This window comes from Agrilus planipennis, unplaced genomic scaffold, assembly GCF_000699045.2.
Source record: "Agrilus planipennis isolate EAB-ADULT unplaced genomic scaffold, Apla_2.0 scaffold88, whole genome shotgun sequence".
NCBI classification, from domain to species: Eukaryota; Metazoa; Arthropoda; class Insecta; order Coleoptera; family Buprestidae; genus Agrilus; species Agrilus planipennis.
In genome coordinates this window covers 468,603-485,183 of record NW_020438872.1, presented here as the reverse complement: position 1 = coordinate 485,183, position 16,581 = coordinate 468,603, and the positions used below count along the sequence as shown (strand labels likewise).

The 16,581-nt window shown below is 38.5% G+C and overlaps 2 protein-coding genes across 4 annotated transcripts in view; both read left to right on the top strand.

The window, feature by feature from the left end:
* The window catches only part of LOC108738210, an 89,913-nt gene that overhangs the window by 55,957 nt on the left and 17,375 nt on the right, over positions 1-16,581 (top strand). The window lies entirely within an intron of this gene.
* On the top strand, positions 591-13,578 carry LOC108738178 (dynein heavy chain 12, axonemal). Its single transcript, XM_025979083.1, is given in 4 exon segments — positions 591-4,652; positions 5,419-5,437; positions 5,487-6,636; positions 6,721-13,578. Coding segments are annotated over 4 exon segments (11,898 nt in total). The 5' UTR covers positions 591-733; the 3' UTR covers positions 13,531-13,578.

The following is a 16,581-nucleotide window of genomic DNA, read 5'->3' as shown; positions in this document are numbered from 1 at the left end:
TTTCATGTAGAGTTGTAATCATCTACAATTTTAAAGGAATATATTTACTTTATGTGTAGCTAACATTTCCTTTTTTTGAGAATTACTTATTATCGATTTCTTCTACCTACTTTCGTTTCCTATAACCGACCTGATATATGTCGTTAAAAAAACTTTATCGCACGTTTCTCTGAAATAATAATGTCACAGCAGACTTTTATTGATAAAAAATGAGTAATCTTCCGTCTTGTTATTGTATCTTTTAATGGCTTTAATATTAACTATCCTACATTTAAATATCGCGTCTTCAAAAATTCTCTACAAAACTTGCATCAAAAAATAACAGTATTAATTAAATCGTTTTCACAAACTGATTACCTATTCCACTTCCAAAAGTATCGTAGAATACTTTTACGTCTAATGCAATTTAATGATTTTTGGCAAAAATTCATTTTTTTCATGATTTAGTCTTTGAAAAAATTTACCCACATTTTCTACGAGTTAAATTGCAATTTTTGCCACAACTTTTTCCGTTAATTAAGCCTAGAACACTAAACGAACTTATTTCCAATTTTCTAATTTTATGGTTTTTCCCTCTTGCCCATATTTTCCCAGATTTTTCCACATTCGCGACTTTAACGCGTATGCACTTCAAAACAGCGTTGGGCAACTAGTTTTTCTCGGAAAATTATCGAAAAAATCAATATACCGTACGTTGCTAGGAACTTCTGAATCGTAGCAACGGTTTGTTTATATGTTTATTAGTTACCGTAGTTCCAGTTTCGCGAACGCGCGTGTTTTCGCTTTCTCGTCGAGAAAAATGGCAGAAAAGCGGGAAGAATGCAAGAAATATAGCAAAACGTTTACTATTGGTGAATTTAAACCGAATATTAAAGATTTTAATTTGAAAAAAATAACCGATGACCTGATTGAAAGCCTGGACATACCCCAACACAAGCACAAGCTGGTAGTGGACTTCTTTATGAATAATCTGAATGATTTATACATACGTGAGGCCCAAACCGTTATCGAATTGGAGTATCCAAAGATAAAACGGAAGCAACATGATGAAGGATGGGAAGGATTACGACATTTTGCAGGAAATATTTTCACAACTGGAATGTCCAAGTATTTGAAACGAACGATTATTGCGAGGCTACAAGTGAATGGATTGGATGAAGTTTATCAAGAACTTTACAATGACCTTTGGGAAGAAATAAACAACGAGTATCTACAAGGTACACACCTGGCAGGTATGAACTTGCAAGTTATACCAACGGATCCCAATGAGCAACGGGTCATTATATACCCGTACAAGTACAAAGGCAAGACCGATCGTTATGCATCGTTTTTGTGGGCACGCAACGAAATGAAACTTCATTTGACACTTCCGAAACCGTTGATAAGACACCTTCTTGATTTTTGTGTGACGAATTTACCTGAAACCCTAATGCCTTTAAAGGGTTATCGTGATCATTATCTGATATTTTCGAAAGTTAATGCCAACTTGGAGTTTGACATCGAACGAGCGACGTTGTTCGTCAGGGGATTTTATGCAAACGTGGTTGATATATGTGGTAAAGAAGCCATCGTCGAGAAGGAGCAGATAATACCCTATTTAAAGTCAGCATCGGCCCTGTTATCAGTGCAACTTAGGCTGTTATCGGAACGAACCATGGACTCGTTTGTGAACAAATTAACTTGGAAATTTACAACACCACTGTTAACTTTCAAACTTATGTACGATAAGCAACCGATCCTTTATCCATCGCTCGATGAAGTCTTTAAATTGTACTGCAGTGTAATCGATCTAATACCAACAGCGTCAGATTCACTTCTTGTTTTGGAGAACGCGTTTCTCAAGGAGATGGATAAGACATTTATACCTGTATCTATCAACAAGGAAGTGATTGATTTGTATAAGAGGAAGCTGTACAGGGGTTTGAAGGCGTTGTTTACACCCCTTCTGGAGTACGTCAACAATCTTCGCGAGCAATTTGACGCAATATGCTCTCTCGAAGCGGGATCTGAGACTCAGAGTTTTTCAGATTCGATAGCCAGTTTTGACGAGGAGTCGTTTCAAGATATTGCCAAAGAAATTGAAGATCTCAACAGCTATGCTGACAAGGCGAACAGCATGGTCTATCGCGAGTACTTCCCGATGGGCTTGCTAAACAATACCGAGTTTATAACTGGCGTCGTGTCAGATATAACGCACGTTAACAGAAAGAAGATTGATTATTTAATAGCGCTTCATATAAGCGAAAACAGAAATATTTGCAGCGAATTCGAAGCTTTAAAGATAAAATCGCTTAAGGTTCCCAAGACGACGGAAGAACTGATGGAGTTGAACAAGTATATGATTTGGGCTTCGACCGTTCTTTTGACATCATTAAAGGACAGAATTAACGTTTCCCTCAAATTTAACGTGCGGCTTATGAATATGACAACGCTCACTCTGCAACATATTGGATTAAATTCGAGAACGTACAACTGGGTTGAGAATATTAAACCTATTTTGGAAGAAAATTCTGCGATGTGTGAACGTATCCGGTTTGAATTTGAAGAAAGACTACAAAAGACCATCGAACAGTTGTTCATTCAACTCGACGATTACTATCCACTTTTGAAAATTGTTGATGAAATGGACGATGCCGATAATGCTAGAGACTACCTGGTCCATTTGGAATCGCTCATGGTCTATATCAAATTCTTCTCGAAAGTAGCCAACTGGATAAACAAAGAGGAACAGTTATTCCAACTTACTCAGACAACGTTTGTCGAATTGGATTACGTAAAAAGCTTTCTTTTTCCATTTTTCCGTTTGGTCGAACTTTGTGCAGAATTTGACCGGAGAACCGAAATTTGGTTTGACGGACCTTTCGATTATTTGGACTTTTACGATTCCGAACAGTTTCTAGATGAACTTTACAAAGAAATTCAAAAGTTTCAAAAGTGGTACAAGAACATGCTTCGTCAACCTCAAGAAAACCCTCCCATACAATTTAGCGGCGGGGTTGATGAACCCGACATCCTGAATTTACCTGCACCACTGAAGTTAACACAAAGAGCCTTGCAAAAAATAAAGGAATTCTATCCTGTTATGAACATAATGAGCATTGTCTGTAATGATGCTTTGTTACCACGACATTGGGACGAAATGTCCGAAGTTATGGAAAGAGATATCACACCAAACTATGGCACAACCCTTAGGAAATATATCAAGATGGGTCTAATCGATAAAATAGACGATCTGGAGGTTATTAGCATCGCTGCTATCAAGGAGAAGCAACTTTTGGACACTTTAATCAAAATGCAAGCAGAATGGGAAGATTTAAAATTCAAAACTAGCGAATACAAAGATACTGGCATCTCGATTTTAACACAATTGGACGACATCCAGGCAGTGTTGGACGACCATATTTTGAAGACATTAACGATGAAAGGTTCCATATTTGTAAAGCCTTACGAAACAAGAGTTATTGCGTGGTATGAAAAGATAACACGGATAAACGTTACACTAGACGAATGGGGAAAAGTTCAAGCACAATGGCTGTATCTGCTTCCAATTTTCTCCTCACCTGACATCCTCAATCAAATGCCCGAAGAAGGGGCATTATTTAAGGACGTCGATACAACATATAAAAAATACATGGGCGTCGTCAAACGCGATCCCAGAGTTATCGAAACAGCCGGTTCCAAGGGTCTGTACGAAAATTTACAACGCTGTACAAAACAGCTCGAGAAGATCAACGAAGGCGTCGCCAGATATCTGGAAAAGAAACGTTTGTTCTTTTCGAGGTTCTTCTTCTTGTCAAACGACGAAATGTTAGAAATACTATCCGAAACCAAAGATCCACTTCGCGTCCAACCGCACTTACGTAAATGTTTTGAGGCAATTAATAAGCTGCAGTTCGACGAAGAGCTTGTGGTCCACGGGATGTATAGCGGCGAAGGTGAATATATTAAATTTATGGAAACTATCGACACAAAAGAAGCCCGAGGTAGCGTGGAGAAATGGTTGATTAAAGTAGAAGAACAGATGATAAACGCTGTTCGTCACGAAATTGCAGTCAGCTACGACGACTTTAAAGATAATGCTCGAACGACGTGGATGAGAAGATGGCCAGGCCAAGTGGTGTTGTGTGTGTCTCAAGTTTACTGGACTGCAAACGTCACACGGTGTTTACAGATGGAATCTAGAAGACCTACGCAACTTTTTACGGAAGCACTCAACATTGAACTTTTGGAAACAGTAAGCTTAATACGAGAACCGTCTCTCACAAATTTAGAACGAATAACAATAAAGGCCTTAATTGTAATCGACGTCCATGCGAAAGACGTCGTACAGGAACTTGTAGATAACGATGTGACGAAGATATCTGACTTTAAATGGCTCGCCCAATTACGGTATTACTGGGTAGAAGGCTGTTTTGTCCAGATGATCAATGCGACTGTCGATTATGCCTACGAATATCTTGGAAACTCTGACAGACTCGTAATAACTCCACTGACCGACAGATGTTACAGAACACTGATCGGTGCTTATTATTTACATTTGAACGGTGCTCCAGAAGGTCCTGCTGGAACGGGCAAAACCGAAACGACCAAGGATCTAGCCANATAATAAATAGTTTAGCAGTTTCTAAATATTTCATTCCAATCTTTTAACGGTTAATATCCAAAAACAAAATATAGAAATAGTTACACCGAAGTTCTTTTTTAAATGGACGTGTAACGTACAGAGTCGTCTGTACATGATTATTTCGAAAACGATTTTTTTTAAAAATACATAATAACAGTTTATTTACGTTATAAACGTGATATCGAAAACAATCAAAATGCATAAATAATAAAAGTATTAAGTAACGCAATAAATGGCTAACAGAAAAATAAACCGATACTTACTTATACTGAAAAAACAGTTGTATTTTCCAACATCTGGGGTCCATTTTTCAGGAAGAAATTCATATTTTTGCGCGCAAACTGCAAAAACCGTTACAAGCAGTGGAAAGGACCAACCAAAAACATTATAATGTAGAAAACGCTTTAGTTCTCTTTGACGTTGTCCTATTCCTTGTACCCTCATTGACCTGAAACAATTCATGGTAAAATTAACATCCCGCCTGTTGGTCATGGTAAAAATGTATAATCACTATATGGGTAATAATTTTTTTACGTATTTGTTTGTAATACTAGCGTTTCTGAAGTCATTTAATGGAGCTGGTATCTTCACCCGCTATATACGCACCGAGGGTTTAGACTAGGTTGTAGAGAAAAGGTTTCTCTGGTTGACGTGTGTGAATAGCTATTAGGGTTGCCACCTTTTCAGGCTTTACATAAAGTATTTCTCTACTAGTAGGTTATAAAAAAAGTACTAAGCATAAAAAGTATTTTATTTTTTGCTTTTAAAAACATATTTATTGTTACACCTAACAGCCAGTAACAAATTGCTATAGTAATTAAATATATTAATAGCCTCTGAATATAGCAAACAAAGATTTAAGTAAACTAAAAGTTCTTTTTTAATTAGTTTTAATGAAGCTTTATTCCTGTCNGGCTTGCTTCGACGAGTTCAATAGAATCGAAATTGAAGTACTTTCTGTAGTCGCTCAGCAAATATTATGCATCGTACTGGCAGTGAGAGCTGCCGTAACCAAATTTAATTTTGAAGGCACAGAACTGACTCTGAATCCCGCAGTCTACGTTTGCATAACCATGAATCCCGGTTACGCTGGTAGATCTGAATTACCAGATAATCTGAAGGTGCTATTTCGAACGGTTGCCATGATGGTGCCTGATTACGCAATGATTGGAGAAATATCCTTGTACTCTTACGGTTTCGAACATGCCCGAGTACTCTCTGTAAAGATTGTCACAGTCTACAGACTTTGCTCTGAGCAGTTGTCATCCCAAAATCATTACGACTACGGAATGAGAGCTGTCAAATCGGTCCTTTCAGCCTGTGGAAATAACAAAAGAAAATATCCGAATGAAAATGAAGATATACTTCTCTTGAGGTCCATCCTGGACGTGAATTTGCCGAAATTTTTAAGCCACGACCTTCCTCTTTTTGATGGAATCATATCTGATTTATTTCCTGGAGTTGTACTACCTCAAGCTGACTACAGGGTATTCCTCAAAGCAATGAAAGAATCTTGCAAGAAACGAAACCTACAGCCTACTGAGTCGTTTCTTACTAAAATTATACAAACATTCGAAATGATGATTGTCAGACATGGGTTTATGCTTGTCGGAGAACCTCTTGGGGGAAAAACGTGTACGCTGAAGGTTCTAGCGGAAGGTATGACGCTTCTTTGTAAAATGGGCGAGAAATACGAGAAGACCAAGTATCAATTTATCAATCCGAAATCGATAACAATGGGACAGTTGTATGGGCAGTTTGACCCTGTATCTTACGAGTGGTACGACGGAGTTGTAGCTACGTGTTTCCGAAATTTTGTCACCGAAGATACGCCAGACAGGAAATGGATCATTTTCGATGGCCCAGTAGATGCCGTTTGGATAGAAAACATGAACACAGTACTTGACGATAACAAAAAGCTCTGCTTGATGTCCGGAGAAGTCATGGCTATGACGAACGCGATGTCCATGATATTCGAAGTTATGGACCTCGCTCAGGCTAGTCCAGCAACGGTAAGATATGTGCACCAAAATAGGTGTATTATTTATCGTATTAGTAGAGCTAAACAGTAATTCTGATTGGTATTTTTAATCAAGGTATCTCGCTGTGGAATGATTTACATTGAACCCTCGACGCTTGGTTGGCGACCGTTCGCTGATTCGTGGTTACCAACTCTGAATCCGGAATGGGCAAGTGAAGAAATGTGTGCCATGATATCGGCAATATTAAACTGGATCGTCAACCCCTGTCTGGAGTTTATACGTAAATTTTGCAAACAGTTATGTAATGGAGGGGAAATCAATTTAGTGAGATGTACAATGCAAATTGTCGAAATGATTGTTGACGACGCTATAAAAAGTAGTACAAAGAAAGAAGAGGATGCAAAGTATCTAGATCAATGGATACAAGCCACTTTTCTAATCGCTGGTGTCTGGGGATTAGGTTCAGTGTTGGATACAGATTCGAGACTAAAATTTGACGAATTCTACAGAACTTTGTGGAAGGGCATCAACCCCCAATACCCGCCACCGGAAAGTTTATCAAAAATAGAAGTAACCTTCCCCGGAGAAGGCATTCTCTTTGATTACATGTTCGTTTACAGAGGAAAAGGTACATGGAAATATTATCCTGAAATTGCAAAGTCGATGAAAGTAGAAGAAGAGGCGAACGTCCAGCGTGCGCTCATCCCCACCGTTGACACTCTTAAATACATGAATATGATCGAAATGCACATCAAAAATAACTATCGTGTCCTCCTCATCGGGCCGACGGGTACTGGAAAAAGTATATACATGCAAGATTTGCTAATGAACAGGCTGGACATAGAAAAATACGAACCGGCGTTTATTTCGTTCACTACAAAAATTAGTGCCAATCAAACTCAAGACCTAATCATTTCGAAATTGTACAAACGCAAAAGGGGAACCTACGGGCCGCCCAAAGGGAAGACTGCTGTACTTTTAATTGACGACATGAACATGCCCGTTAAAGAAATTTATGGAGCACAGCCTCCAATCGAACTTCTCAGGCAGTTCTTCGACCATCAAAATTGGTACGACTTGAAAGATACAAGTGCTTTATATTTGGTTGATATTCAGTTCGTTGCTGCGATGGGACCTCCCGGAGGTAGCAGACAAGACGTGTATCAGCGATTTTTGAGACACTTCACGATATTCTCTATTAACGAATTTAGCGAGGAAACCATGATAAAGATCTATTCGAACATTCTGTTGTTGGCACTGAAGAAGAACGGATTTCCAAGCGACGTTGTTTTGGCCGTAAATCAAGTTGTAAATGCAACGATCGACTTCTATAAGGCAGCATTTCTGAATTTGAGACCAACACCGGCAAAAAGTCATTACGTCTTCAATCTGAGAGACTTTTCTCGAGTTATCTTTGGTGTCGGCATGTTAAGAAAAGAGTCAGCCGACGACAGACGGATTTTCAGTCGAATATGGATTCACGAAATCCTCAGAGTATACTACGATAGACTGATAGACAAAAGAGACAAAGAATGGGTTTATGAAAAGGTTAGATCTTCGTCGACTACATTCTTCAAAGAAAATTTCGACACACTCTTCGATTACTTCGAAAAGAATTCCGAGGGGAAGATAACGGAAGAGACTCTCAACGGGTTTTTATTCGGAACTTATTTGGACAAAGATGCTTCCGAGGATGATGCTAGATACGAAGAAGTGATGAATTTTTCGGTTTATGAAGACGTTTGTAACACGTGCTTACTCGAATACAACGCTGTGCATAAAACCAAAATGGACATTGTCCTGTTCCGATATGCACTGGAGCACTTATCTAGGATATGCCGCGTGGTATCTATGCCAACTGGAAGTGCCCTTCTTGTCGGAGTTAGCGGTTCTGGTCGACAGTCCCTAACTAAATTGACGGCTGAGATATACGGATACTTTTTCGTGCAACCAGAAATAACCAAAAATTACGGGATGAACGATTGGAGAGACGACATTAAAAGAATTTTAAAAGAATCTGGCGGGAAAAATAGACCCACCGTATTCTTATTTACCGAAGCGCAAATAAAAGAAGAAGGATTTCTTCAAGATATAGATTGCTTGTTAAACTCCGGAGAGGTGCCCAATATTTGGGCAATTGACGAAAGGCAAGAAATTGTGGAAATGGTCAGGCTAGCTGCCCAAGGCGGCAACAAAAAACTGGACATCAGTGCTCTAAAGATCTTTTCATTCTTCACCAAAAGATGCCGCGAAAAACTGCACATCATATTGTGCTTCAGTCCTATAGGCTCGTCTTTCCGAACCAGGCTTAGATTATACCCCTCGTTAATCAACTGCTGCACAATCGATTGGTTCGAAGATTGGCCGGAAAATGCCCTCGAGATGGTCGGCAAAAGCTGGTTGGAAGACGTAAACGTTCCCGCCGAAGTGAAAGTATCGGCCATCACAGCATGCAAATCGTTTCACATAAAAGCCAGACAGATTAGTGCGAAATTTTTCGTCGACACTTCCCGAAAAAGTTACATTACGTCTGCTTCGTATTTAGAACTTATAAAAACCTATACGTTCTTGTCGAACGTCAGACAAAAGGATCTAATGAAGGCCAAAATGAGATATCTGGGTGGATTAAACAAATTAGACTTTGCCGCCGAACAAATTGCAGCAATGCAACAAAATTTAGAAGAATTTCGGCCCCAATTGGAAAGTATGAATAAAAAGGCTATCGAAATGACGAAGCAAATAGAGAAGGAAGCGAAAGATGTAGAAGCAGCGTCCGCTGTGGTCAAACAAGACGAAGCGGTAGCGAACAAGCAAGCCGCAGCTGCTCAAGCTCTCAAGAAGGAGTGCGAGGCTGATCTGGCTCTAGCGTTACCAGTCTTGGAAGATGCTCTAGCAGCTTTAGACACTCTGAAGCCCGCCGACATTACACTCGTTAAATCTATGAAGAATCCCCCGGAACCAGTAAAACTCGTCCTGGCCGCTGTGTGCGTTATTAAAGACATAAAACCGGACAGAGTTCCTGACCCATCAACCGGAAGAATGATGCTGGACTATTGGCGTCCAAGCGTAAGGATGTTGGGCGACATGAACTTCCTCCAAGCTCTAAAAGATTTCGATAAGGACCATATCAAACCCGAAATAATGACGAAAATCAGAAAAGAATATTTACCTCTCAAGGACTTCAAACCGAACGTCGTCGCTAAAGCTTCGAGTGCAGCAGAAGGCTTATGCAAGTGGATTATTGCCATGGATTTGTACGATAAAGTCATAAAAGAAGTAGCTCCTAAAAGGGCGAAATTGGAAGCGGCAGAAGCCGAATTTGCGGCAACCATGGCCATCCTAAGAGAAAAAAAGGAAATGGTTAGAAAATTAGAAGCCAGACTGGCTGATCTGCAAGAAAAACTAGTTGAAGCTCAAGAGAAGCAAGCTGCGCTACAAGCAAACGTTAATCTCTGTTCCGACAAATTATATCGTGCCAAAAAGCTGATCGGCGGTTTGGGTGGCGAAAAATCGAGGTGGACGTTGGCGGCTAGTAATCTTCAAATACAATACGATTGTGTAGCCGGAGATATATTGATATCGTCCGGCGTCATTGCTTATTTGGCATTTTTCACTTCTTCTTATCGACAAGATGCTGTCAGTGAATGGGTAGCATTAGTGAACGAACTGAAAATACCGTGTTCGCCAAAATACGAATTCGAAGCTATACTTGGATCCGAAATAAAGACCCAAGATTGGTACATAGCTGGCTTGCCGCGTGACTCGTTTTCGACAGAAAATGCCATCATTCAGGATTCATCGAAGAGATGGTCATTATTAATTGATCCGCAAACTCAAGCGAATCTGTGGATTAAAAAGTTAGAGAAATTAAACGATTTGAGAGTGACAAAGCTAACAGATCCCGGTTGTATGAAGATAATTGAAGAATGCGTTCAAGAAGGCTATCCGTGCTTGATTGAAAATGTCGGAGAAGACCTTGAAGCTTCTCTTGATCCAATTTTATACAAACAAACGTATAAACAGGCCGGACTGGAAGTCATAGCGTTGGGCGAAAACGTTATACCGTACAATAAAAAATTTAGACTTTACCTAACATCGAAATTAAGAAGTCCCCACTACCTTCCAGAAGTATTCAACAGAGTGACGATTATAAATTTTGCTCTCACCCTAGACGGGTTGCAAGATCAACTGTTGGGAATCGTGGTAGCCAAAGAGAGGCCCGATTTACAAAATCAGAGAGAGGCTCTTATCGTTCAAAGTGCTAGCCACAAGGCCACGTTAAAGGAAGTTGAAGATTTAATCCTGAAAACTCTCTCAGAAAGTCAAGGTGATATTTTAGAAGACGAAACTGCCGTGCAAGTGTTGGATCATTCGAAACAACTGTCAATCGAGATAATCGAGAAACAAGCGAAAGCGGAAAAGACAAAGGCTGAAATTGATGGATTTCGACTTGTTTACAAACCGGTTGCCGACTATTCCGGTCATCTTTATTACTGCATTTGTGACTTACCAAATGTTGATCCGATGTATCAATACTCTCTCGCTTGGTTCATATCGATTTATGTCAGGTCGATTTCTTCTCAGGGTCTATCTCAAAAAATCGAGAGAAGATTGGAAGAGTTGAAAGCGGCATTTTTATATAATCTGTACAACAACGTCTGTCGGTCATTGTTTGAAAAGGACAAGCTCATGTTTTCTTTCTTACTTTGCGTTACAATAATGATTTCCGAAGGCGATCTCGACGAAAAAGACTATTCGTTCTTTTTGACGGGCGGCATCAACGTCGATAACCCTTTAAAGAACCCTCAATCTGACTGGCTCAGTAACAAATCGTGGGACGAAATTTGCCGAGTAAGCGAGCTCCATGCTTTCCATGGTTTCAGGCAGTCTTTCGTCGAACGTGCACACCAATGGAAAGAATTTTATGATTTGGTAGAACCGCATAAAGCATTACTTCCGGCTCCGTGGGAGATGAAATTGACAGAATTTCAAAAATTAATAGTCATACGATTATTCAGAGCGGACAAAATAACGGCAGCGATTTACAAATTTATCGAAGAGCAACTCGGGGAACAATTCGTTAAACCCCCGCCTTTTAATATTGCAAAATCGTACGGCGATGCCAGCAATGTAACACCGCTGGTGTTTATTTTATCGGCTGGTATTGACCCAATGGCAAGTCTTGTTAAATTTGCAGAACAAAAAGGTTTCGGTGATAGATTCCGATCGATTTCCTTAGGACAAGGACAGGGGCCGATTGCCTCTGAGATGATAGACACAGCTAAAGAGGAAGGAGCATGGGTTTGTTTGCAGAATTGTCACCTTGCCGTATCTTGGATGCCGGCACTTGAAAAGATATGGGAAGAGTTTGACGGACTGAAAATGCATAATGCCTTTCGTCTGTGGCTTACCAGCTATCCATCGGACAAGTTTCCACCTTCTATTCTTCAAAACGGAGTAAAAATGACAAACGAACCTCCCCAGGGCTTGAAACAGAACTTGTACAGATCATATATTAACGACCCGGTTAAAGATCCACAATTTTTCGAAGGCTGCTACCTCAGATCGTACGCGTTTGTTAAACTTCTCTATGGTGTTGCGTTTTTCCATGCTGTAGTACAAGAAAGGAGATTATTCGGACCTTTGGGATGGAATATTCCATACGGTTTTAACGAATCGGACTTCGACATTTCGGTACGTCAACTACAAATATTTATTAACGAATACGCCGACAATCCGTATGAAGGAATCGGTTACCTGATTGGAGAATGTAATTATGGCGGACGAGTTACAGACGACTGGGATCGTAGATTGATTACAACAATTCTTGCTGATTTTATCAACCCGGATGTCGTTAAAAAGAAGAACTACCAGTTCTCAAACGTCGGCAGTTGTTATGGATTACCCTCGGAATTGTCTTACAATGATTTCGTCGAGCATATTGAAAAATTACCGAATGCACATCCACCCGAAGTGGTCGGACTACATTCAAATGCGGGAATTACGAGAGATTTGAGTGTATCTTTCGATCTGTTAAATTCGATCATAACCGTAATTGGAGGCGGTGGAGCGGCCGGGGGAGACACAGATGCCCTGGTGATCATGCTGACTGAAGATATAATATCAAAACTACCCCCCGATTTCAATATCGAAGAGGCCAAAAAGAAATTCCCGGTTGTATACAGTGAATCGATGAATACAGTGCTGGTACAAGAGATGGAACGTTTCCAGAAATTATTAAGAATTATTCGTACAAGTCTTCAAACGCTAAATAAAGGAGTACAGGGGTTAGTGGTGATGACCCCTGAACTAGATACATTGGCGTCGTCTTTGATTCTTGGCAAAATACCTGCAATGTGGGCTAAGGCTTCGTATCCCAGCTTAAAATCACTTCCAGATTATGTCGCGGACTTGATACACAGGCTGAATTTTCTCAATTACTGGTTCCTAGAAGGAAAACCTACCAGCTTCTGGGTGTCCGGTTTCTTTTTCACTCAAGCCTTTCTGACAGGTGCAAAGCAAAATTTTGCCAGAAAATTCACGATTCCCATTGATCAACTAACTTTCGACTTTGAGGTACTTAAAGTGCGACAAATTAACTACAGTCCTCCCGATGGCGTTTTCGTTTATGGCCTGTTCACCGACGGCGCAAGGTGGGACTTGGAAAGATGTATGTTGGCGGAACTGTATCCGAAAATCTTGAACGACGTTATGCCCATAATTTGGTTGAAACCGATCACGGTTGACAAATACAACGAAAAGGGACGCTATAAGTCACCACTTTACAAGACATCCGAAAGGAGAGGAGTCCTCTCAACAACAGGCCATTCCACAAATTACGTCTTACCATTTTTATTGGGAACAGAACTTCCTTCGTCCCATTGGATTAAAAGGAGCGTGGCATTACTCTGTCAGCTCGATTAAAACTTCTACTGTGATACGTTTATACACTTTATATTCTTCAAAATTTTATTTTATTTTATTTACTTCTATGTTATACACAATTAATATATTATATATAGTACGTTGAAGTACCTACTAGAAATTTGTTGTATTCTATTGGTTATCTAACATTTACTGTTATATTGTATTTTATTGAAAATTTATTGTTAATAACTATCAATGCAAAATAAAATATTAAATTAATTACTTAGCTTTTTATTTTCGTGGACATATTCCTAAATCATCTACTGCCATGGAAATTGTTATATTCTCAGGAGCAAGAAAGNGAAGTCTTTAAGAAATAGGAGAGATAAGTTGGTAGGACACCTTATTAGAAGCATAAACAAGAGTTGAAAGGCGTAGAGGTAGATCTAGATTAGTGCTGGCAAATAATTAAGGATGTGGAATGTTTTAGTTTTAGGTTTTTAGATTAGCTCAGGATAGGCAAGAGTGGAGGTGCATATCCAAACGGTCTTAGAACTGAAAACCCTATGATGATAGTAATGATGATTCAAAACGAATATGGTGTACTTTTCAATAAATATATCCACCAAGAAGTGTTTTATTTATGAAATAAAATTGAAAAACTATGTAAGAATCTAACAATATTTGGAAAACTTTGTTTATAAATTACGTTGTCAAAACAAAGCTCCACATTTACATAGGTATGTAAGTACAGTTCATTTATTAGCAACATTATTATAAGTTGCTAATGTATTTATCCGAGTTATATATAAATATATGTGTATGTATAAATATTTGCTCGAAAGTTTAGCACATACGCGAGTAAACGTTTTGGGTGATGTATCTTACTTCCCCAGCTACAAAACTTTTTGAGAAAGCAACTCTATTGTGCTGTCAGTAAATTTTATGGGCTATTTATTGATAAAACGATCGCGATCAATTGATGTTTGATCATAAAAGTATGTAGGCAATAAAAATAAATTACGCTGGGATATATACCTAATCCCATCAATTTACTTACTTAATCGATAATAATCCAACATTAATATGTAACTGGCCACCGAGGGTTATGTACGTGAGAGATCCATAAAAACACCTAGGCAATAACTGAGAGATGTGAAAGACTGTGAGAGACGCTCTCAGAGACGCTGAAAGACTACGAGAGACTGAAAATTTTTGTCTAGGGCGGTATCCTCATCATTCATTCAACACCACATTTCGAACGCTTTCTAACCTTTTCTTTTCCGCCGCGGCCACCGTACAAACATACACCTTAAACAACCTTTTTCGAATTTCTAAATTAACCGTTCGCGAGTATAGAAGTTACTTCTTTTTATTGAAGGCGACTCTACCCTGCACTATCCTCTGCTTTATATCTTTACTACCCCTTCCGTGCTGACTTATCTGACTTCCTAAATACCTAAAATCAGCCACTTCATCTAATTTTTCCTTTAACAATGTTTAAACGAATTAAGGAGTTAGCCCAATTGCAAAATAAAATGAACATTACTGAAGCGCGAATTTCTGTTTTTGTTTTTTTATTTAGCCATTTAACACACCTACTTTGTACGTCAGATAATTACCAAGTTAGTTTATCCAATATCAACAGAAACCTCATCAGGGTAATTACACTTATTGCTTTTTTCTAATATACATACGCTGATAAGCTGCGGGTGAAAAGTCCCTTGAGAAATTAAACTATAAAGCTTAGATACATAAAAACATTCGAACTGTAATGAATACTGTCGGTAGCAGTAAACAGACAGTTAAACTAATCATTATTATTTAATTACATGGTTGTGGCATACGCTAATTCACGGAGTAGGCAAAAGCCACATCATAAGAACGCATATTAGCAATTAATTACTTAATTGTCTGATTAAAGCACTTTTCACGAGCAAAAAACTCAATTCAATTAAGGCAGCACACCAGACGAAACTTTAAATTTCATACTTTACTCGAATGAATTTCGTACAATGTTACATCATTAAAAATATTTTCTTTGAGTTTGTTTACACTTATTTTAAGTTAATGATACTTCTTGAATGCAAAAGGTTAATACTCAAAACGGCGATTTATTTGACCCTGCTAAATTTAGGTTCAAAATTAAGTTGAAATCGGACTAAAAATATCTCAAGGAATTTGAAACTAGCCCGTAATCGAAATTCGATCGATTTTATCATTTTATTTTCCCTCCTACCAATCGTCCTGCAACCTATTTAAATCAACGTAAAATGCCACAGCCCAGGACATTGAAAAATATCCTAATGTGTGGTAGGTATTTACTTGTACGAATTATTATTACAAAAACGTATATTAAAAATTAATTACCTGTCTTTATCTGCATGAAACAGCTTCTTCTTTTCTTTAGAGCTTTTCGATGAATCCTTTATTCTAGCTATTTCACTTTTAACCTTGTAGCAGTAATATGTGGTTCTTGCAAATAAAACGCTGTTGCAAACAATTAACACAGCCACTGGCATAAGGAAAAAGATAGCGTAAGATTCAAAATTGCCCCCTGTAACGTGAAATATTTATTTTTAAAATTTTTGTAAAACTTTGTCTTTGCTGATTATTTGGTAAAAATGTAATAAGTTTTTCTTGATTTGTTCAGTCCTGACTGTATATACATATATTTTTAATTCTACAGTTATGTGGGAATTCACAAAAATATTTCATCCACGTTAACAATATGTTTCAGGCAATTGTGAAGTCCTATTTTGTTCAGTTTATTGCCCTTCAGGTACTTTTGCCGGACCCCTTGGGTCAAAATATCTGTACTGCTTAATTATTACTAGCTTGGTACAGCCTATCCACCCTCTCTCCCTTCAGGAGGTCTGTTTATGTATTTAAGTTAGTTTTAAGTTGTACAGAAAGCATTCTTTCAGTATCTTTGTAAACGTTCACTTTGTTAATTTTAATTCTTTTGTAAATATAATAAATAGTTCAGCAGTTTCTAAATATTTCATTCCAATCTTTTAACAGTTAATATCCAAAAACAAAATATAGAAATAGTTACACCGAAGTTCTTTTTTAAATGGACGTGTAACGTACAGAGTCGTCTGTACA